General features: G+C 49.9%; 2 protein-coding genes across 5 annotated transcripts in view; both read right to left on the reverse strand.

Moving 5' to 3' along the window:
• LOC100622996 (zinc finger and SCAN domain-containing protein 20) lies at nt 1-20222 on the reverse strand. Its single transcript, XM_084968565.1, is given in 13 exon segments — nt 1-139; nt 1332-1495; nt 1497-1689; nt 1691-1792; nt 1794-1971; nt 2881-2962; nt 4122-4195; nt 5954-6038; nt 6788-6838; nt 6840-6907; nt 6910-6981; nt 6984-7286; nt 20084-20222. Coding segments are annotated over 11 exon segments (1206 nt in total). The 5' UTR covers nt 7180-7286; nt 20084-20222; the 3' UTR covers nt 1-139; nt 1332-1390.
• ZSCAN2 (zinc finger and SCAN domain containing 2) overlaps nt 19478-22814 on the reverse strand; it is a 23478-nt gene continuing 20141 nt past the window's right edge. For 2 of the 4 annotated variants that reach the window (XR_014810406.1, XR_014810405.1), the window contains exons 3-4: nt 20614-22245; nt 19478-20243 (exon numbers count right to left, since the gene is read on the reverse strand). Coding sequence is in view for 2 of the 4 variants with exons in the window: in XM_084968526.1 (XP_084824652.1) it covers nt 20804-22245 (1442 nt within the window). In the remaining 2 variants the exon portion in view is untranslated. Of the gene's footprint in view, nt 22246-22814 lie in introns of all 4 variants that reach the window. The other 2 variants (XM_084968526.1, XM_084968525.1) reach the window with 1 other exon arrangement.

Consider the following 22814-nt stretch of genomic DNA (forward strand, 5'->3'; position numbering starts at 1 on the left):
TCGAAAGCCCATCTGGCAGGGGAACTGGGAGTCCTGCTCAAGGACGAGCGAGGAGAGACATGGGGTCCTTAGGTAATGCGCCTTCTGTCCTCATATCTGCACGTGGCAGGTGGGATGAGAAAGGAAGGTCCCAGAAGGTCTAGTTTTCAGAAGAAAAAGCTTAGTTATTAACTCCAAAAATTTGCCCCTTTAGAGAACAGGGCAATGTGCTTCTGTATTTTAACAATAACTGCAAACACTGTAACAGCCCAGGGAGCTAGACATGGTCACTGTGTGCATTTTGCAGAGGAGAAAGTGGAAGCTCAGGGTGTGTAACCAAAGTACCAGGAACAGACAAATCTTCAAAGCCACAGACTGTTGGATATGATACACACAAGAGTTCACATCTACAGGGACTTTTTTTTTTTTTTTTTTTTGCCACAGCATGCAGCAGCTTGATACGGGATCTCAGTTCCTAGACCAGGGATTGAACCCCAGGCCATAGTGGTGAAAGCGCCAAATCCTAACCACTAGGAGCTCCCATTGTGGCTCGGCAGAAAGGAATCTGACTAGCATGCATGAGAACGCAGGTTCCATCCCTGGCCTTGCTCTGTAGATTAAGGATCCTGCGTTGCCATGAGCTATGGTGTAGGTCACAGATGTGGCTTGGATCCTGTGTTGCTGTGGCTGTGGGGTAGGCTGGCAGCTACAGCTCTAATTTGATCCCTAGCCTGGGAACCTCCATTCACTGCAGGTGCAGTCCTAAAAAGCAAAAAAAAATTTTTAAATATAAATAGGAGTTCCCATCGTGGCGCAGTGGTTAAAGAATCTGACTAGGAACCATGAGGTTGCAGGTTCGATCCCTGGCCTTGCTCAGTGGGTTAACGATCTGGCGTTGCCGTGAGCTATGGTGTAGGCTGCAGACGTGGCTCAGATCCCACGTTGCTGTGGTTCTGGCGTAGGCCGGCAGCTACAGTTCCGATTGGACCCCTAGCCTGGGAACCTCCATATGCCGCAGGAGCGGCCCAAGAAATGGCAAAAAGACAAAAAATAATAAATAAATAAAAATATAAATAAATAAAAGCAGGCTGGGAGATTCCTTTGCTATCCAGCAGAGCTAGACCCTCAAAAAGTTGCCTTGGACTGTTGGTTTCTAACAATACTTGATGATAGGACATAACTAGTATTCCTCCACAGAAATCAACAATTTTCCTCCTGACAAGGCCATTCCAGGTACAGACCAGTGACAGCAGAGTGACGGCTCGTAAGCCTGTCTCCTGATTCCTGGTCCCCGTCTTCCCACAGGACTGCTTCCCCACTATTTCGAGGCACATGTGGGGAGGGGGGCTTACCACTGGGATTCTCCTCCAAGCCTGGGGGCCAAGACTCCTGGGCTCCCCTTGGGGTTCCATCATTTCACTACCATCCCTGTCCCTGCTTTCTGGTTCTCTCTGGAGACTCCTCTAATCCACAGAATGCCTCCTGCCACCTCCAAGATGTCAGGTGATGGCAAAGGTCCAGGGACTCATCAGGGCATCCACCTCATCACCGAAGGGGCAGGTGCCTGGGGTGTGGGTGCTCCTGACTTTGCGGTACTTGGTCTGGAGGATTTTGAACTGGTAGAGATACTGTTCCAGGGTCTGTAGGAAACCACGTTCCCGCAGCCGCACAGCCACAATCCGGTACACCCGGCAGTTCCAATGGCAGGTGCAGTTTTTCATGAATCCAGGAATCACTGAGAATTCCCAAAAAAGTTTTGGTTTCCTCATCGCCCCAGTGCACCCCTGCCATCTCTCATCCTCCGGGCCCTGCTCTCCAGCCCATCCTGGGTCTTGGCTTTTCTCAAGACAGGCACCTGGCCAGGCTCGACTCTCCCCTGACCCACCGGGGAGTCTCTCACACTCTCCTCTCCAGAGCACGGAAGATCTGGGCTCTGTGGTTTTGCCTCCTGCAACATGTGGAAGCTCACATCCGGTCTGTGGGTTGGAAAATCTGTTTGCAGGGAGACAAGACATAATGTTGGTGGTGAATCAGATCCCACCCACTCCATATGCCAGAAGGGGAGATACTAACTTTTTTAAAAGTCTAAGGGGGAAGTTCCCATTGTGGCTCAGTGGTAATGAACTTGACCAGTATCTATAAAGACTAGTATCTATCTCTGGCCTCGCTCAGTGGGTTAAGGATCCAGTGTTGCCATGAGCTGTGGTGTAGGTCACCGATGTGGCTTGGATCCCGTGTTGCTGTGGCTGTGGTGTAGGCCAGCAGCTGTAGCTCTGATTCCACCCCTAGCCTGGGAACTTCCATATGCCGTGGTAACGGCCCTAAAAATAAAAATTAAATTAAAAACAAAAGGTCTAAGGGGATTCTTGGGAAGGCTCAGTGAAAGTAATATTAAGGACTGTGAGGGAACAAAATGAAAAAAATCAGGGGAGCTCCTGTTGTGGCTCAGTGGTAATGGACCCAACTAGAATCCATGAGGATGCGGGTTCAATTCCTGGCCTTGCTCAGTGGGTTAAGGATCCCAAGTTGCCGTGGCTGAGGCATAGGTTGGCAGCTGCAGCTCCGACTCAACCCCTAGCTTGGGAACTTCCATATGCCACAGCCCTTTAAAAAAAAAGAAGAAGAAAAAATTCAGGCCCAAATTCATCTGTCCATGTTCATCCATCCTGTAACAGGTAAAATTCAGGCACCTGCCAAAGCTTTTACTGACCTTCCTGTAACACAATATCCTTTCTGGACTCTGGTAACTCATCCTTGACAGCACTGACTATGGTATTAGATTTTCAAGTGGGACTGAAGAAAGGAATGCACTTGAAAAATTAAAGCCCTAAGGATCTGGAGTGGTGAATACTATAAAAACGCAACAGCTAATTTTGATTCAAAGGAAAAGGCCATTCTTACCTAGTGAGGCCCCATCTGCAGATCTCTCCCAACTTATTTCCAGGTGGTTCCTCTAGCAAGGTTCCAGCTGCCTCTGTGCCTTCTGGGGGACATGCACAGCCACACTGCCAAGTGTCACCAACTCCTGAGAAAACATGCCACCCCTGCTCAAAACACAGTGCCTTAGGGCAAAATGCCACGGTACTGCACTAGTCAGAGGGCAGGTGACAAACCACACTTAGAAGAAACTAAAAAGTGAGTTTCTTTTGGCTTTTATTTATTTATTTATTTTTGTCTTTTGTTCTTTTAGGGCCTCGCCCGCAGCATATGGAGGTTCCCAGGCTAGGAGTCGAATCGGAGCTGTAGTCACCAGCCTACTCCAGAGCCACAGCAATGCCAAATCTGAGCTGTGTCTGCAACCTACACCACAGTTCACGGCAACGTTGGATCCTTAACCCACTGAGCAGGCCAGGGATCGAACCCACAACCTCATGGTTCCTAGTCAGATTCATTTCCACTGAGCCATGACAGGAACTCCTCTTTTGGCTTTTAAATGCAAGAAGCAAGGGAAGGGCGGGGAAGAGAAAGCAAAGGAAAAACTAAGCTACCAGTTATGGGAAACCCAGGCAGTGCACTGGAAACTTCACAGCTGCTCATAGCTACAGTTAGGATGTGGAAGTGCTGGGATTTGAACTCAGAACTCTTGAATCTGAAGCTTTTGTTTTTCTCCCACTACACAATCCTGCATACCACAAGGGCAAGATCCAGATACAGAAAAAGGAGTTCCCTTTGTGGCTCAGCAGCAAACAGTATCCATGAAGATGTGGGTTCAATCTCTGGCCCTGCTCAGTGGGTTAAGGATCTCGTGTTGCCGTGAGCTGTGGTGTAGGTCGGCAGCTGTAGCTCCGATTCAACTCCTAGCCTGGGAACTTCCATGTGCCGAGAATGCAGCCCTAAAAAGACAGGGGGAAAAAAAAAGAGGCAGATATGGAAAGGAATAATGATTACTTTTAAGACAAAACAACTCGAAGAAAAGAATGCCTTTAATACATCCAACTCCTCAATCCCTCAGCTGTGGCGCTGTCTTACACAAGGAAGGAGACCGGGTAACAATTCATAGGGTGGTGACATTTTGGAGCATGATGTATGAAGTTACTGGGCCTCCCTGCTGGGTAAAATTCCTTTGAAATTTCTGCTAGGCAAGAGAATTGGTTGCAGAGTGTCCCACTTGGTGATCTGAGTAAGAGCAAAGGCTGGCCCACCTGGGAGCTGCTCATGGGCCCCTGATCACCACTGTTCTTCACAGAAAGACCCAGAGCCTGAGGGTCAGGCAGGCCTGGGGAGAGAGAAAGGAGCCATGAGAGGCAAGGCTTCTCGACTCCTCTCAGGGACCAGCCCAGCTGGGTTTGGAAACAGAAGAGTCTTCCTTCTCTTCGGGTCTGCCTTGTTCCATTAAAAAATGGTTGGTGAAAAGCCAAATCAACACATTTCTATCTTTATTCTTTTTTTTTTTTTTTTTGCCTTTTCTAGGGCCACTCCATGGCATACGGAGGTTCCTAGGCTAGGGGTCTAATTGGAGCTGTAGCCGCCCGCCTACACCACAGCCACACCAACGCCAAATCCGAGCCGCATCTGTGACCTACATCACAGTGCACAGCAACGCCGGATCCTTAACCCACTGAGCAAGGCCAGGGATCAAACCTGTAACCTCATGGTTCCTAGTTGGATTCGTTAACCACTGCACCACAATGGGAACTCCTCAACACATTTCTTTTTTTTTTTTTTTTTTTTTTTTTTTTTGTCTTTTTGCTATTTCTTTGGGCCGCTCCTACGGCATATGGAGGTTCCCAGGCTAGGGGTCGAATCGGAGCTGTAGCCACCAGCCTACGCCAGAGCCACAGCAACGCAGGATCCGAGCTGCATCTGCAACCTACACCACAGCTCATGGCAACGCCAGATCGTTAACCCACTGAGCAAGGGCAGGGACCGAACCCTCAACCTCATGGTTCCTAGTCGGATTCGTTAACCACTGCGCCACGACGGGAACTCCTCAACACATTTCTAAAAGAAGAGTTCCAGGGAGTGCCTGTCGTGGCTCAGTGGTTAATGAACCCGACTAGTAACCATGAGGATGCGGGTTCCATCCCTGGCCTTGCTCAGTGGGTTAAGGATCTGGCGTTGCCGTGATCTGTGGTGTACGTCGCAGACGCAGCTCGGATTCCATGTTGCTGTGGCTGTGGTGTAGGCCAGTGGCTACAGCTCTGATTCAATCCCTAGAAGAGTTTCAGATTTTTCTCTTCCATATCCATCCAGGTTACTGACTGTCAGAGTTTTATGATTTCATTCTGCAGGGGTTTTTTGTTGTTGTTGTTTTTGTTTGTTTGTTTGGCCACCCCACAGCATATGGAGTTCCTGGGGCCAAGAATCAGATCTGAGCCGCAGTTGTGATTTACACTGCAGCTGCGGCAATGCTGGATCCTTTATTTCTTTATTTTTGTCTTTTGTCTTTTTAGGGCGGCACTCTCAGCATATGGAGGTTCTCAGGCTAGGGGTCAAGCCAGAGCCACAGCAATGCCAGATCTGAGCCATGTCTGCAACCTACACCACAGCTCATGGCAACGCCAGATCCTTAACCCACTGAGCGAGGCCAGGAATTGAACCCGCATCCTCATGGACACTAGTTAGGTTCGTATCCACTGTGCCACTGCGGGAACTCCTAATTTTGATAACACATGTGAATCATCTGAATTGGTCTGGGGACACCCACCTGTCTTGAGAATTACTCTGCTCCAGTGTAGCCCTACCTGTGCCTTTCCTACCAAGCAGGCTTAAAATTGTTACCCACACCTTGTGTACTAGGACTAGCAGTGCCTCATTCTCAACAGGAGCCACAGGCTCTGCTGCGTAGTTTTACAAAACATGCCAACCAAAGCCCTTCTTCCTTTTGGAGGGGCCTGTGGTCAGCCTCAGCTCATTACCACATCCTCCGAGGGGAAGGCGCTGTACCCTCTACCCCACTTCCTGCAGTCGGAAGGGGTTTCACATTCTCCCCACGGAAGGGTCCCTTCTCTCTCCCCACACTGTTGCTGCTTACTGATCTTGTGGAAGGGTCCGAGTTTCACTTTGGGATTGTGGATCATCTGGTCTTCTGGTTCTGACTGTGAGATCGCCACCACTGCCTGGAACAGACACATGGAAGAGATGCATGCTTCAGATGAAGGCTTAAGGGAACCCAGTACTGATCCTGAGGGTTCCTCCTCCTCTGATAGTACCTCCCGCCCCTGTTCAAGGACCGGAAGTGGTCAAAATTCTGTAGGCACTAAAAGTTAATCATCTCAAGCCACAAAGAAGCAAGAAGGGAACTCAGTCTTAGGTGACCCACAGAAGGGGCAGTAGAAGTGTGGAGGTGTGGAAGACTCCATAGAGGTTAAGATCTAAGAATTTAGGCCCACTTCAATCTGGCCACTCGGCTCTCCTAGGGCTGCTTTTGTCAACCCCTAGGAAAACTTACAACAGAGAGAGCAAGCAACGAAGCAGCTATTTTGCAACAGAACCCAGAGGTTCAACAATGTCAATAAAGACCAGTGAAGTCCCTTGCTTCAGGCTAGCTGCTGCTGATGAATGAGAGCTGTTCTCCAATGAGAAAATAGTTTGTATGGGCTCCTCCTGGATCAGAGTAGTGCTCAAGCTATTTTAAGCAAATCTCGTTTAATAATGGGGACCAACACTCAGAGCAACCAATGTTGCAGATTCTCTAAAGAGTGAGTCTGAAAAATGGACAGTTGCAGCTATTAGGCCCACGGAATAAGCAAATTCCACTTTGACTCAAACAGCAGTCTGCACATCACTCACTGCGGGCACCTTAAGGTAGCTCTGTCTCTCAGATTCCTCTGTTCTAACTACTCAGAACTAAGTTCCCATATCTCACCTGCCGCTCCTGTCTTCCAGGTTCTTCCTGCCAATCTTCCACCAGGGCAGATTCCTGCCTCCTCTCCACTCTGTGGATGCTTTTATCTAACCCAGATCTAGATCTCCTGGGGAAGGACAGGAACTGTTCCAGGACTAGCAAGTCCAGGAACTGCTCTTTCATACACTTCTCTGGTCTCAGCCATTGATGATAGAACTCCAGGTGTTGAGGGCCTCCCGGGGTCCAGATGCTTCTTGATAGTGAAAATACCAAAAGCGCTGGCACGTCTCAGGTCCAGGGTCATGCCTTTGAAGGAAAACTTTCTGTTCCCAGTGGGAATCTTCGGGCTTCACTCTTTGAAGCTCTTCTTGTACTTGAGGAGTCTGGATTTGGGGAGCCACAGCTATAGCCATTGTTCAGATCAGAAAAGACCTGTGCATTGTGCTCTTAAGTTCAAACCTCTTCTTTTACCTCAATGGGGAGCCGCCTTCAGATAGGAGTCTAAGTAGAACTTGAAATTCTAGAGCCAGAAACATACAGTACAGAGTGAACTCTAGTGACCATCCCAAGTGTTAGCCCAGTGGGATTGAGGTGAAGAAAAGAGCCTTCCTGTTCCTCTCTCCTTATGTCCTGATGCCCATGGAGTCTGGTCCTCTGTGACTAGGGAGGCAGCTCCAGAAATTTGACAGGAGGAGTCAAGGACTGGTGGTCTGGTTGGAGAGCAATGGAGCTTGGTGTGTTTGCCTATCAATTTCCTTAACACGGAGATAATACCAATTAACACGCACTGAAGAATGAAGATGGGCTGGCGGAGATAATAAGGGCAATAAACCCCCCACTGTCCCAAGCCACTGGTCTTCAGAGTGTTGCAAAGTGTGTGCAGTCCAAGAAGGACAGCGCACACAAGGTAGCAGCACCTTGGAGAGCAGCGCCTGGGTGGGTGCCCTGCTCTAAGGCTCAGAGATTCAATTGCTCCAACTCTTCTCTGGCTGGGTTTCAGATGTGGGCGGGCCCTCTCAGGATTCCTCAGCCCTGGCGTCAAAACTCTCTCCCAAACAGGGAGATTTACTCAGGTTAAAGTAAATTTTGTACTCAGTAAAGATTGTACTCAGATTTAAGTACAAGGATAATAAGATCACAGACGCACAGATGTCACAGTTGGAAGTAAAGAGATACTGAGGCTTCAGTTCCCTCAAAGCTGAGGCATTCACGGCTCAGAGACCCTCCACGACCTTGCCCAAGGTCACGAGGCTGGCAGGAAATGGGCAGTGGCTCAGTCTGGTGACACTGTTCTGGGTGTCTGGCACGAAGAGCATGACTTACACTGAAACGCTACTCTGCTCCGCGGACGACCTCCTCTGGAAGCTTTATGGGGGTAAACGCGGGCCCTGGGGACGGGGTCGTCCCCACCGGGCCGGGTGGGCTGTGAAATGGGCTCTACAAGCAGGAGGGGCGCATCCTGCCCCCGGGTCCGCTCGCGGGGAGGCGGGGCCTGGCTCGAAGTGGGGTCACAGCCACCTGGCGAGGGCGGCCCGGGCCCGAGGTGAGACCCACTCCCGCCCGCCGGGGCCCTGTGACCACTGGAGGCCCGACTCCGCGGTACCTTCTCTGTGACCACGCAAGGCCTCAACACTATACTCCCACCCGGAACCCAGACCCCGGGTCTGAGCCTTCGGATAGTCACCAAACAACGGAAGCGGAAACACAAGCCCCAGAAGGACTCTGGCTTGGACGGACTACATTTCCCATGGGCCTCCGCCAGCGCCTGCAGACTGACGGCAGCATTAACCAATAATATATGGGGAGGCTTCGGCGCCTGTTTTAGACGAATCATTGACGATGGGTGGGACTTTAGCACCAGCTGGTTGGGGGGGGTGGAGCCAAACTTATAATAGACCCAGGTGGAGTGATTGTAAGTGGTCCTGTCTCGCCTCTCCCATCCCTAAGGGAATTAGGGGAAGTGACCACCTCTCGCCCTATGTGGCCCCGGGGACCACTGAGAGAGAGGGCCCTTTTCCAAAGCGTTATCCCTTGCAGCTGAAAGAGGGTGTTTATCCCTGTTAAGCCCTGTTTATCCCTATTATACAGGTTAATAAACCCAGGCAGCTTGGACCTCAGGTCTTTCTTACAGTGGCACTGAGACTCCAGTTCAGATCTTTTGCCACTTAAAGTACTTTTCTAGCATAGTTGCCCACTGTGGTAATACTTCACCACTATCCTTCCCCTTGCCCAACATACACACGTGCTTCCTCACTTCCTGCGAGCACGGTCCTGGGTGATTCAAGATGAATGTCACTGAAATCAATTGTGGAGCATCGACTTTAGGCCAAGCAAAACAATCTCTCCTCTGAAGGAGTGCAATCTCTCAGAGGATGCATTTTCTAAAATGAGATGACGAGCAACTCAAATAACTCCAATGCAGGGTGATAAGTGCCAAGTGGAGGGGCCTTCAAAGTAAATGACACAGAGTAAGTACTGGGGAGCAACTGGGAGAGTCCAGGAGGGAAGGAGGTGAACCCTCAGTGAAAGGGAGCAGGAAACTACACTTTACCTTTGCATATTTTATCTGGCTTGGTTCTGATAACAAATTTTGCATAGAAGGTCTCACTCCCTATTTAGCAGACTAAAGGTCGAAAATTTAACGTAAAGTGGATTAAGCTGCAATCTCCTTCCCAGGAGAGGCAGCTGTGATGGGGAGAGGGAAGGACAGGACAAGAGGTGCTCTCTACAAAGTCCTAAATCCAGTTGCAAGTCTGAGCCATGGAGATTTCTTCTAGCTTCTTGTTCTTAAGAGTTCCGAGAGGGTTAATGAGGAAATCTCAGGTCAGCACTTTCAGCATGCACAAATATCTAGCTTTCAAACCAGCCCAGCCCAGAAGTTCCACAGAGCTGCCGCAGGAACCTGTGAAGTGGGGCAAAGACCCAGCTCAGGAGAGAGCCTTGTTTGGGTTCTCACCATTGAGTCACCAGAGCATCTGTTTTTTACATGTTTTCTATTGTAAGGTTTCACTTGAAAAAGTGGTTCCACTGTTAAAAAAGGAAAATTGAAAATTAATAATCCAAGCCCATGCCCCATTCCCTTAACTTGGGGATCTTCCGTGCCAATGGAACTTGCACTGGAAGCAAAATCAAGCCTGGAAAGTGTAGCCCCAACACAACTCATGTCACCTTCACCATCAACACCACATCCAGTACTCCAAAGAAGACCTGTATACGTTCCCTTGAGCTGTGAGCCGCACTCCCCAAGGACTGGGACTAGAGTCTACAAAGATGAGATGTTTTCTCAGTTGCAGCTTCCTGGGCCCTCAGAAGACAGTTGGTCTCAGAAACCTAAAAAGATCCATTTTGGGTGAAAATGAAGCAGGAGATAGATGGGTCTCAGACAACTGTAATCTGTTCCCTATGGACAGATAACTTCAAGATAAAAACTGCATCCTGCTTGGATAAAAGACAGAGACCATCTATTTCTCTTTCTTGAGATCAGGGAGACCTCTGGAACTACACACTCGCAAAAGTTTTCTCAGGGTCAGAGGGAGGGGCACCGGATCGCTGTAGCACATCCTGTCAACCTCCCAGAGACCCCTGTGCTAAAATACATCCTAAGGGCAGGGCCAGGTCAGGCCAAAGCCAAATGAAGGAAGACAACTGATTAGAGGAAGCCCGGGAGAACTGCCCCCATAGGAGTGATTTACTTATTTATTTTTAGGGCCACGCCACCATAAATGGAGGTTCCCAGGCTAACCGATCTGAGCCTCCGTCTGCGACCTACACCACAGCTCACTGCAACACTGGATCCTCAAGCCACTGAATGAGGCCAGGGATCGAACCTGCGTCCTCATGGATACTAGTAGGGTTCGTTTCTGCTTAGACACAAGGGGAACTCCCCCCACAGGAGTGATTTAAAGGACCTCTAAAGCATATGTGGCTCTCTTCCTCTTTTGCTCTCTTTCTCTCTCCCTTCCACCCCCCATGCCTGTGCCTGTTTCTTCTCCACACCGATCCTCTCTTTCTTCTTTCTTTAAACAAACACGTAATTGTCGCCTGTGGGACTTCAAGGCTTCTTCATGGACATAAAACTCAAAAAGCCTCCCGGTGAGATAATATCAGCCCACCTGTCCCACTGTAATTGTTACAATGTTCCTTAGGACCTCCTTACCCCAGCAACTTGGTCTACTCCTTCCTGTCCCCCACTAGAAAAGGTATAGGGGCAACATATTCCTCCAACCAACCAGCAAGTGTATCCAAAGACCCCACTCTTCCCCACTCAACCAGCAGGTCAACAGGTGTATGGCAAGACCACGCCTCACACTCCTTTGTCTTTGGGCTATAAAAACAGACATGACCACGAGCCCAGGGCTGGCTCTCCTGATTATCAGGAAGTCGGCCCACTATGTTACAGTGTCTCTTGCCTAATAAACTTGTCTTTTCTACACCTTGGATTAAATCCAGCAAATTCTTTTTCCACCTGCGTGCAGAGACCACAACACTACCCTGTCTCTTTGCCGAATTCTTTCTCCAAAGGGACAAAGTTCTGGGGACCTACATTAAGTGGTCAGAGTTCAGCATTCTCACCCGACAGCTACCTGAGAACAAAAGCAGGTTCCGTCTTAGGTCCAAGTTAGCAATATTACCATCGAGAACAGGAGTTCAGTGTCCACTGCCACACAGCGTGACGTCCCTCCTCTTCCCAGCAGCCTCTGGAAGGGGCAGAGCAAGCACCCCGGCCTCAGCTTAGCAGGTGAGGAAGAGGAGGCCTCCAGAAGCACTCTGCCCCAGTCTCGCTGCTAGGTAGCGGCACAGGTGTGTCTAGAACCAGCCTGGCAGGCCTCTTTGGCTCCCCACACCCTCTCCACTACTCCACACACTAGGACCAGGCGGGAAACAAGCAGGAGCTGGTGACATGGAAGGGCGGCACCACATGGGACAACTGAGAGGTAACAGTTAGGAGGGTGGTTACAGCAAGAGTGTGGTTTCTAGATCACCGATATGTTCTTAAAAACATGGCACAGGAGTTCCCATGCTGGCAGCAGAAAACAAATCTGACCAGCATCCATGAGGACACAGGTTCAATCCTTGGCCTCACTCAGTGGGTTAAGGATCCAGTGTTGCCGTGAGCTGTGGTGTAGGTCGCAGACATGGCTCGGATCTGGCACTGCCCTGGCTGTGGTGTAGGCCAGCAGATGCAGCTCCAATTCGACCCCTAGCCTGGGAACATCCATATGCTGCGGGTGTGGCCCTAAAAAGACAAAAATAAATAAATAAATAAAATAATAAAAAACATGGCACAGGGCAGTTTACAAGCTGTAAGGAGACAAGGGTTTTTGTTTTGTTTTGTTTTTAAATGGCTGCACCTGCAGCATATGGATGTTTCTGCGCCAGAGATCCAAGCTGCACCTGTGACCTACGCTGATCCTTTAACCCACTGCACCCGGCTGGGAATAGAACTCACACCTCTGCAGCGACCCAAACTGCTACAGTTGGATTCTTAACCCACTGTGCCACATCAGGAACTCCAGACACAAAGATTTTAAGATGAAGGAAATAAGCTTGTTCTCCAAGAATTCAACTAATTACAGCCACACATGCTGAGAGGAGACCAATGCCTCCTAAGCCCACTGGATTTAACTCCAACTTAACCAGTGATACTAACCTATCTGCAGAGGGGGCGTGTTCAGCAGGGAAACCCGAAAAGAGTTAAGGAAGCAATCTTGGGCTCTGAGTGGACACCACAGCGGGTGGGGAATAGAAAGGCACTTTTTTTGTTTTGTTTTGTTTTTGTCTTTTTAGGGTCGCACCTGCGGCATATAGAGGTTCCCAGGCTAGGAGTCAAATCGGAGCTGTAGCCACTGGCCTATGCCACAACCACACCAACGCCAGATCCGAGCCACGTCTGTGACCTACACCACAGCTCATGGTAACACTGGATCCTTAACCCACTGAGAGAGGCCAGGGATCAAACCCACGACCTCATGTTTCCTAGTCAGATCCATTTCCACTGTGCCACTACAGGAACTCCCACTTTGTTTATTTTGCTTTTTACGGCCGCACTGCGGCATATGGAAGTTCACAAGCTAGGGGTCAAATTGGAGCTGTAGCTGCCAGCCTACACCACAGCCACATCAATGCCAGATCCGAGGTCTGCGACCTACACCACAGCTCACGGCAATACCAGATCCCCGACCCACTGAGCGAGGCCAGGGATCAAACCCGCATCCTCATGGATACTAGTCAGATTCGTTTCTGCTGCACCACAATGGGACCTACCTAGAGGGGACTCTGAAGTGCAGCATTCGTCACCTGATGGGGATGTGCCACATGAACCCTTTATTTCACTCTGTGCTCGCCAGCCACCATCTGGCCACAAAGCCACCATTTCAGTCACTGGAGACCAGGAATAAGGGGTGCTCTGAAAGTGGCTTGGGATAGGAGATCCCCACTGTAAATGAATAATAATTGGGGTTCTGGGATATTGATCCCTTGGAAATTTAGTGACCAGGAATCTTCCACTCAGTGTCCAGTTATCTCTGGGTGTCTGCACCAGAAAACCTGGGGACTGGAACTCGTGTGTGATAAATCTGCCAAGAAGTGCTAGCCCCTGAAGCATTCTGGCAGGCTTCTGGCTGGACACAGTGTAAACAAACAGCAGAGACACCGTGCCTGCCAAGACCTGTGACCTGTGAGGGGCCCGGGCAAAGTGTTGCCTTGGAGCCAGACCCTCCTCCCAGCAGCCATTCTTCTACAGCTGCCCCAGGTCCGTGCACACGTGGAAAATTCTGAGTTGGGACACTGGCAAGAGCGAGCAGGAGAGAGGGAGGCAGGGGTGGGTAGGCCCTGGAGCCACAGCTTCTGCTATGCCAGAGGCATGAGCTCAGTTGCACCAGTGATTGGGTGGAAGGCCAAAGGGAACTAGCCATCAGGCCTTCCTCTCCACCAGGCTCTCAGTCTTCTATCTCAAAGTTTGACCTTCATCCATGCAATTCTACTTCCACTTCCTCTATGGCCATGGCTATTTCATCAAGCCAAGAGGATGAGAGAAAGTCTCTAATATTCTATGCAGACATTTGAAATGGCTTAACGGGGCCAGACAGCAGGAAGGTTAAAAAGACTTTGCATTTGACAAACTCCAGGTCTGTCTATGGGAGACTGCAGGTGAGGCAAGACCAGCACACACCTGCCCAACTCCCTGGTTATGAGACAGGGCTCCCATCGGGGGATAAAGGGTTGGGGAGGATGACCGCCAGGCACATGCAAGGAAGGACCATTTACAGTTGTGGACTGTGATGCTAGGTAGGGAGAAGACTAAAAGGAGTAACCAATATGCTGGGGGGTTTTCTTGAGGGGGAAGGGGGTTCAGGCTGTACTTGTGGCATGCAGAAGGTCTGGGGCCAGGGATCAAACCCGCACCACAGCAGTGACAACACCAAATCCTTAACCCGCTGAGCCACCAGAGAACTCCCCAATACGTCCTTTTTATTTGCATATTTTGTGTTTCTTTCCATGTTTTCCTTAGGTGTTTCTCATGCCTTTAATAAGGCAGTTGGGTTAACTGACTTCAGCAGTAGAGCTGCTAAGCATCAGGTACTGCCTACTTACTGAACTTCTAAGATTCCACTTCCTCAGTGGGATTCGTACCTACCTCAAAGGGCTGTTGTCAAGATTGAGACAGGAGTTCCCGTTGTGGCTCAGTGGAAATGAATCCAACTAGTATCCATGAGGATGCAGGTTTGATCCCCGGATTAAGTGGGTTAAGGATCTGGCATGGCCATGAGCTGTGGTGCGGGGCGCAGATGTGGCTCAGATCTCAAGTTGCTGTGGTTGTGGTGTAGGCTGGCAGCTGCAGCTCCAATTCGACCCCTGGCCTGGGAACTTCCATGTGCCACAGGTGCGGCCCTGAAAAGCAAAAAAAAAAAAAGACAGGCATGTAGAGAGCCGAGCACAGTGCCTGTGCAGAGTAACAGTTCTATAAATTGTTACTCTAAGTGATCATAGCTTAGTGTCAACCAGAAACGCAACCCCAAAAGGAAGTAAAATTCCACGGGTAACAAGAGGAACACTCACTATGATCCGCCTCAAACTGCAAACTCTCTATTAAAAGAGAAGGTGTGTGGTTAGCAGCACGTGTGTATTGACCCACGATGGTCCAGCTTCCAACATTCCATCTGCCACAGCACAACCTGCAGAGCAGGGTCAGGTGGAGACAAAGTACTGACCAGGAGGGGACCTGACAGGGGACGTCTGGGGCGTTGCCACGTTGTTTTTTTTGACAAGGGTGCTGGTGACACAGGTGTGTACAGTTTGTAAAAACTTTACGAGCTGTACACTTTTGTGCTCTCATCTGTTATATTTCAACAAAGAGGTGAAAACGAGAGCAACCTTCTCAGGATACAGGCATATGGATACCCTGAGATTAAAAGGGTTAAGAGTGAGATAAATTCTCTACACTTCACTGCTTGCCCAGAGAAGAGAAATAGATGGTGCACTACAGACTCAGCTACAAGAAGGAAGATGCATGATCTTTCACCAGCTTTTGATAATCTGTGACATTTTGAAAGTAAAAGTTGGAGTTCCCGTCATGGCTCAGTAGTAACGCACCCAACTAGTATCCTTGAGGATGTGGGTTTGATCCCTGGCCCCGTTAGTCAGTTAAGGATCTGGTATTGCCGTTAGCTGTGGTGTAGGCCGGTCCTGGCCTGGAAACTTCTATCTGCTGCAGGTATGGCTCTAAAAAGACAAAATGAACAAAAAACAAACAAAAAAGAAAGTGAAAGCTTTTTCATTAGGATTCTGGCTGGTTGATTTTTGCTTTTTGGCTGTGCCTGCAGCATGTGGAAGTTTGGGCCAGGGATAGAACCCTTGCCACGGCAGTGAGCCGGGCCACAGCAGTGACAATGCTGGATTCTCAACCTGAGGCGTCACAAGAGAACGCCTGGTTGGTTGGTTTTTATAAACGTGTCTCCATTGACCAAGACCAATAAATTGTACCTGAGGTGAAAAGGAACTGAAGTTAAAACTAACAATCATCTTATCAAAAGGAAGCGTAAGAAACCTAACCCATTTTCCAGGTCAGAATTTCGGGCTCCAATACAATGAGACACCAAGGTCAAATGTTTTCACTGACATGTGGAATCTGAAAAAAAGGACAGACTGAACTTCTTTGCAGAACAGATGCTGACTCACAGACATTGAAAAGCTTATGGTCTCTGGAGGAGACAGTTTGGGGGGTGGGGGGATGTGCTTGGGCTGTGGGATGGAAATCCTGTGACAATGGATTGTGATGATCATTATACAACTACAGATGTGATAAATTCATTTGAGTAATAAAAAAAACAATAAAAAATTAAAAAATTAAAAAAAGAATTTCAGGCTCCATCTGCCTCTTGCATGCCTCTCTGGAGAGAACCCAATTGGCAAATATTTACTGAGTTCCTATCACATGCCAGGCCCTGCTCTGGGTGTAGAAGTTGGAGTTTGGAACCTCAGTATGGGTGTGAACCCAACAGCTCAAAGAGGGACAGGGCAGAATCATGTAACAGGTCAATGCCATGAGAGTGACAGGCAATGACGTCAGAGAGCTCACGTTGCGGCAGGCATGGTCATGTCCGCCAGGCAAGTGCAGGGAAGGCCTCGTGACAGGGGTGGTACCCACGCTGAGTCTTCCAAGATGTGCAGGTGTGTCCTAGGCAGGCAGGGAGGTACAGCATTCCAGAAGAGGAGCAGAGTGGACAGACAGATGGGGAAAGGCTCAGTGGGGCACACTGAGGGGAGCTGCCAGGGGGCAAGGATGGTCAAGGGCAAGGCCAGGTATGAATGTGAGGTTCCAGAGAGACCCCCCTCAGGAAGGCCTTATTTGTCCTCCAAGGAGTGTGGCCTTCTGTGGGTGATGGGAGATCCCCCAAGGGCTTAAGCTAGGACATGACAGGCTCAGTTCTGCGTTGTGGAAGAACGCTCACTCTGGCTACAACACAGAGGATGGAGTAGCTGGAAGCAGTGCCAGAGGGAGCTTGGGGCACCAGTAAGGGGGTTTTGCAGTTGTCGGGCAAGGGTTTGAACTATGCCAGGGGAGTTGGGGCTTGATTCCCGAATGGCTAAGAATCTGTAGGGCTTGGTTCCCAAATGGCCCTAGGGGATTTGAGGGAGGAAAGAATCTTGGATGACCCCAGGTTTTTCACTTGGGTGACACTGAGTGACATTGGTGGTGCTACTCACAAGGATGAAATACACCTGTCAACCAGCACCCTGATCAAGGGAGGCAGGTGGTGGCCTTAGGTTCTGGACATGCAAATTTGAGACACCAGGAACCAGAGTAGCAGGTGAGTAAGTTGCAAGAAGAAGTCAGTAGAGGAAATCAGGAGAGGAGATAGCTGATTAGCAAGGTCCTGAGTCCTGGAGGGAGGTGGAGGCAAGCAATAGGTAGAGATAGATTTACCCTTAAACTGAAAGCATGGAGTTCCTTGGTGACCTAATGGGTTAAAGACCCAGTGCTGTCACTGCTATGGCTTGGATCACTGCTCTGGTGCAGGTTCAATCCCTGACCCAGGAACTTCTCCATGCTGTGAGTATGGCCAAAAAACCAAAACCAAAAGCACAGCTCTAGGCTGAGCCCAGAGGCAAAGAAGTGAGTGGCTTTATATACAGGAGTTTGCTGGTCTGGGGTTGGGATGCTGAGGCCACATCTGGCAGGTTGAAGGTTCTTAGAGGTGAGCAGAGCCTGGGAGCGAGCATGGGTCTGAGGACCACAGGGTACCAGGTGGCCATAGTGGGACCTGGGAGAGGAAACTGACCAAAGTCACATAAAAGACTTGCTGAGGTGGGCCTGGGGGCCACGATAAGGATAAATTCTATTTTTTAAAAAAATTTACTGTAGGTTTTTAATTGTGCTACAGCTGTTTCCATCAACTTGGAAACAAATTGGTAACAAAAACTCAGTCCCTAAATACAGGTACCTTTAAGGGGAAATAGACTTTGTTACAGAGACACAGGTGTAATTCAGTTTGGTGCAAAGATGTGGCAGTAGTAGACCTGCCAGGAGTTCCCTCCGTGGCTTGGCAGTTAAAGAACCCGACTAGGACCCATGAGGATGTGGGTTCAATCCCTGGACTCGCTCAGTGGGTTAAGGATCTGGTGTTGCCATGAGCTCTGGTGTAGGTCACATACATGGCTGGCACCTGGTTGCTGTGGCTGTGGTATAGGCTGGCAGCTGTAGCTCTGATTCAACCCCCTAGCCTGGGAACTTCCACGTGCGGTGGGTGTGGCCCTAAAAAGAAAAAAAGAAGTAGATCTGCCAAGGAGGCTGGGGCTTCTTGATATTTTCTAGGGGAAGAAGGCAGTGCTCTTCCATCCAACACCATCCAACATATCCAGCGTGAGGACCCCTCCTTGCCTCTGCAGACCCACTCTAGGTGCAAGTGGGACAGAAAGTGATGAACTCTCAACCTTTCTAGAACCACCATTTGTTATTTTCCCAACCTGGTTCCAGCCTAATTCCGCAATTCCAGCTAATCTTATTTCCTTTTTTTAAGGATATTTTGTGTTTCTAGCAGGTAAGGAAGAATGAAAAAGAATTTAGTTAGAATGGTTTTAAGAGTTTAATATAAACTCCCCCCCCTTTTTTTTTCATCTTTTTAGGGCTGCACCCACAGCATATGGAGGTTCCCAGGCTAGGAGTTAAATCGGAGCTGCAGCTGCCGGCCTACACAACAGCCACAGCAACGTAGGATCTGAGCTGAGTCTGTGACCTACATCACAGCAATGCCGGATCCTTAACCCACTGAGTGAGGCCAGGGATCTAACCTGCATTCTCATGCTTACTAGTCAGATTCATTTTCACTGGGCCATAAGGGAACTCCTCAATTCCCCTTTCAAGTTGAGACTTAAAGAGAGGGCCAGTATCCTCTTTAACCCAAGTTCCAGAATTGGCAGTCACCTAGGAAACCAACCCATGTACTCTCCCTTATGGGCAGGACGGCTCTTGTATCCTCCCAGACAGATGGGAATCTGCCTCCTAGTAAAATGGCATGAAGTCGGGTCATGGGACTTCCTGTTCACAACCTTTCCCCAGTACCCAGGTCTTCAGTAAAGTCTTGCCAAGGAGTGAGGAATGCAATCAGTGATGGAGATTTCGTAGCCTGTGTGGTTTGGTATAACAACTGCCACTTCCTTATGTCAGTTGATTTTGGATACAGACGATCCTCCTTGGGAGACCATTTGGCACCTTAGCCAAAGCTGCCGCTCCAAGTGCCGTTTGACACATAGGATGCAGAGTTAGCAAAGGGCAGTGGAGAGGCATGTACACTGGTCATGCACACAAGACAGGGTTCACCCGAGGGTGTGCTCTGTGAAGCATGTGGTTTTCTTTTCCTGTATGTCTTGGATCACTTCCAGCCTGGGGCAGGAGGTGGATGGGGTGGGGAAATGAAATGTGGGTTGACTAATAATCAAGTTCAAGTTTTGTTTGTTTTTTGTGTGTGTGTTGCTTGTTTGTTTTTAATGGTTGCACCCACAGCATATGGAAGTTCCAGGGCCAGGGACTGAATCCAAGTGGCGGCTGCAGCCTACCCTGCAGCTGTAGCAATGCCAGATCCTTTAGCCCACCGTGCCAGGTGGGGGATCAAACCTCTGCAGCCACCCGAGCCACTGCAGTTGGATTCTTAACTCACTGTGCCACAGCGGGAACTCCAAGTTCAGGTTTTTAACACATGTGAAAAGACAGACTGAAGAGAAGAATGGGACTCTACTTTATTAGGCAAAATGGAGCATCCACCTGTAAGAACCAAGGTGCCTTCTGAGGGCAGGCCCCATGCATAGGAGAGAAAAGCCTTATTTACCCTCCTCTTCCCTCCTAACCCCTTCACCTGCTATCATCCCCCGTCTTTACTGTTTCACGGCTCAAAGACTCAAGAACAAAGCCCTGGTGGCATCACAAGATCAAGTGCAATGTGTATAGGATAACTCTGAAGCCCAAATCTCTCCAGGGGACAGATGATGTGTCCTGCTTAAAAACAATGTTCTCTGTATACAAATGCTACCAGAATTCTAGATGTGCACATAGAAGATAAAAATCTAAGAACAGGGGAATGACAAGTGAACAGAACAAAGAATATGGGCTGTGTATTGGCGGGGTGGGGGGTAAAGACACAAGGCCACCCTGAAGAGTGTGGAACTGTTTCACCTTTGATGAGACAGAAATACAGTCCATTGGGGGGAGGCAGCTTGGTGGGGGATGGGGGGTGGGGGCTCTGACTTCATCTGATACTCACAATAGGAAACCCTGAAAGAATAAGTGGGACACCCCTCCCCGTCCCCCCACAGCCAACTTACCCCAGGATGGTAAGCAGAGGCAAGATCAAACACATACAGCTCCTCCGTTTATGCCTTTCCTGGCAGGCCCTGCACAACCCATATCAATGGAAAGGTTCCGGGACACTGGTTCCGGGCCAGACTCCCTCGTGTCTCTCGGTGTTCCTGATGCTTTCTAGAACTAGAAAAGGGCTTTACCGTCACGTGGATGACTCAGAACTGGAAAAGCCCCTCCACTTTCCCCCGAAATCAAAGCCCCGGACAGGAGGGCAGGAAGAGCCGTTTCTGCCATGGCAGGGGACAGGGGAGGCAGCAGCTCGGGTAAAGGCATCTTAGCCCAGTGAGTGGCCGTGGAACCACCCCACCACCACACCAGCAGATTTCTGGTATTTCTCGGAAATGTGGGCCATGCTGTCTTCTATTCCACATGAGGAAACAGTTCCCCCTGGGTTCTACCAAAGAGGAAAGGAGGCACAGAGGGTCAGGAGAGAGGGAGCCAGTCAGCTTGAGAAATGTCAAGAGTCAAAGAGTGAAAGCCCCAGCTTTCCCACCTTCCACTCCTATGCTCTGTCCTCGGGGTCTGCCTCTGACCACTATGATGACCACGATGGGATCCTAGAAGTGAGGATGAACAGGGGTAGGATTCTGGAAAAAAAAACCCCACAAGCCTTTGGGAAGAATGCGGGCACTGTGGCAAGTCCCTCTCTCAGGCCAGTCCCCTAGCTTTCCCTCTCCGCCCCTTCAGTAAAGCTTCTCCTTCATGTGAGTCCTCTGATGGGTAATGAAATTGGAGCTGTTGCTGAAGCCTTTGCCGCACTCGGGGCATTTGTAGGGCTTCTCCCCCGTGTGGATTCGCTGGTGTATGATGAGGACTGAGTTCCAGCTGAAGCCCTTCCCACACTCGGGACACCTGTACGGCTTGTCCCCCAAGTGGGCCCTCTGGTGCATGACCAGGATGGAGCCCCGGCTGAAGCTCTTGCCGCACATGAGGCATTTGTAGGGCTTCTCGCCCGTGTGGGTCCGCTGGTGCACCACCAGCTGCGAGCGCTGGCTGAAGCCCTTCCCGCACTCGCTGCATTTGTAGGGCTTCTCGCCCGTGTGGATCCGCTGGTGCTTGATGAGGTTGGAGCTCCAGCTAAAGCTCTCCCCGCACGTCAGGCACTCGTAGGGCTTCTCCCCCGTGTGCATCCCCTGGTGCGCGATCAGGCTGGAGCTCTGGCTGAAGCTCTTGCCGCACTCGCCGCACTTGTAGGGCTTTTCCACCAGGTGCGTCCGCCGGTGCGTGGCCAGGTTGGAGCTGCGGCTGAAGCTCTTGCCGCACTCACCGCACTGGTAGGGTTTCTCTCCCGTGTGAGTTCTCCGGTGGGTGATGAGCGCCGAGCTCTGGCTGAACCTCTGCCCGCAGTCGGGACACTTGTAGGGCTTCTCCCCTGTGTGGATCCTCTGATGCCTGATGAGGTTGGAGTTGTAACTGAAGCTTTCGCCACATTCTTTGCACTCGTAGGGCTTTTCGCCCGTGTGGATGCCCTGATGCGTGTTGAGGCTGGACCGGTTCCCGAAGCTCTTCCCGCACTCGGGGCACGAGTAGGGCTTCTCCCCTGTGTGAGTCCGCTGGTGGGCGATGAGGTTGGGGCTCCGGCTGAAACTCTTGCCGCACTCCGCGCACTGAAAGGGCTTCTCCCCCGTGTGGATCCTCTGGTGGGTGATGAGGTTGGCGCTCCGGCTGAAGCTCTTCCCGCAGTCCCGGCACTTGTACGGCTTCTCCCCCGTGTGAGTAGTCTGGTGTCTACTGAAGTTGGAACCATCGCTAAAGCTCTTTCCGCACTCGTCGCATTTGTAGTATTTCTCTCCCGTGTGGGTCCGCTCGTGCGTGATGAGGTGGGACTTCCGGCTGAAGGTTTTCCCACACTGGGGACATTCATAGGGCTTCTCACCCAGGTAGGTGCCCTGAAGGCCTATGAGCTGCCCAGCCTCCCTGCCCTGGGGTGGCACCTCCCCACGGGCCCCCCGGGGGGCACGTCCCCGGGCCCCCCGGGAGCCACAGTGTCTCTCCAGGTCACTTTCCCAGTCAGCCTGTGGGATGCCTCCCCCATCAGGCAATTCTGAGAACACCACATGTGATTCCACATCCTCAAAGATATCTTGGTTAGAGTTCTCCCCGTTTTCACTCTGGATCTCAAAATCTGGAACAATGAAGACAAACGTGCAGTTTATACTCAACTTTCTACAATGACGAGAAAAGGAAGCCAAAGGGGAAATTAAAAAAAAAAATTAAACTTCTAGGGAAAATAAGGAGGCTAGAGAACCCTGAAAACTTTTTTTTTTTTAAAGAGAGGTTTGTTTCCTTCTAATCTGTTACCCAATTGGTTAGGCCTCCCCTCTTTGTGGTGATCACCCAAAATTTCTAAGTCTTAGAGATATAGGTTCTGTGTCTCTACCTGTTTCTCCACTGGGAAATGAGGTCAAGTGGAAATGTGAAAATCCTCATCAAAGGAAAGCCACAGGCTATATAATCTCCAGTACTCACCAAGCTGCCTGATACTTAGCATGTGCTCAGTTAAATTTTTTTAAATTGAAGTGTAGTTGATTTACAGTATTGTGTCAGTTTCAGGTGTATTGAATAGTGATTATTTTTTTTTTTTAAAGATTCTACACAAGCGATTATCATATATTGGTCTTTGGCTGGCACCATTTAGCATGATAATATCTAGGTCCATCTATGTTGCTGGGAATGGCATTATTTCATTCTTTT

The sequence above is a fragment of the Sus scrofa genome, chromosome 7, assembly GCF_054392235.1.
Source record: "Sus scrofa isolate SSC_HxYL_T2T_F1_AM1 chromosome 7, Sscrofa_HxYL_maternal_Yorkshire_Landrace_v2.0, whole genome shotgun sequence".
Taxonomy (NCBI): Eukaryota; Metazoa; Chordata; class Mammalia; order Artiodactyla; family Suidae; genus Sus; species Sus scrofa.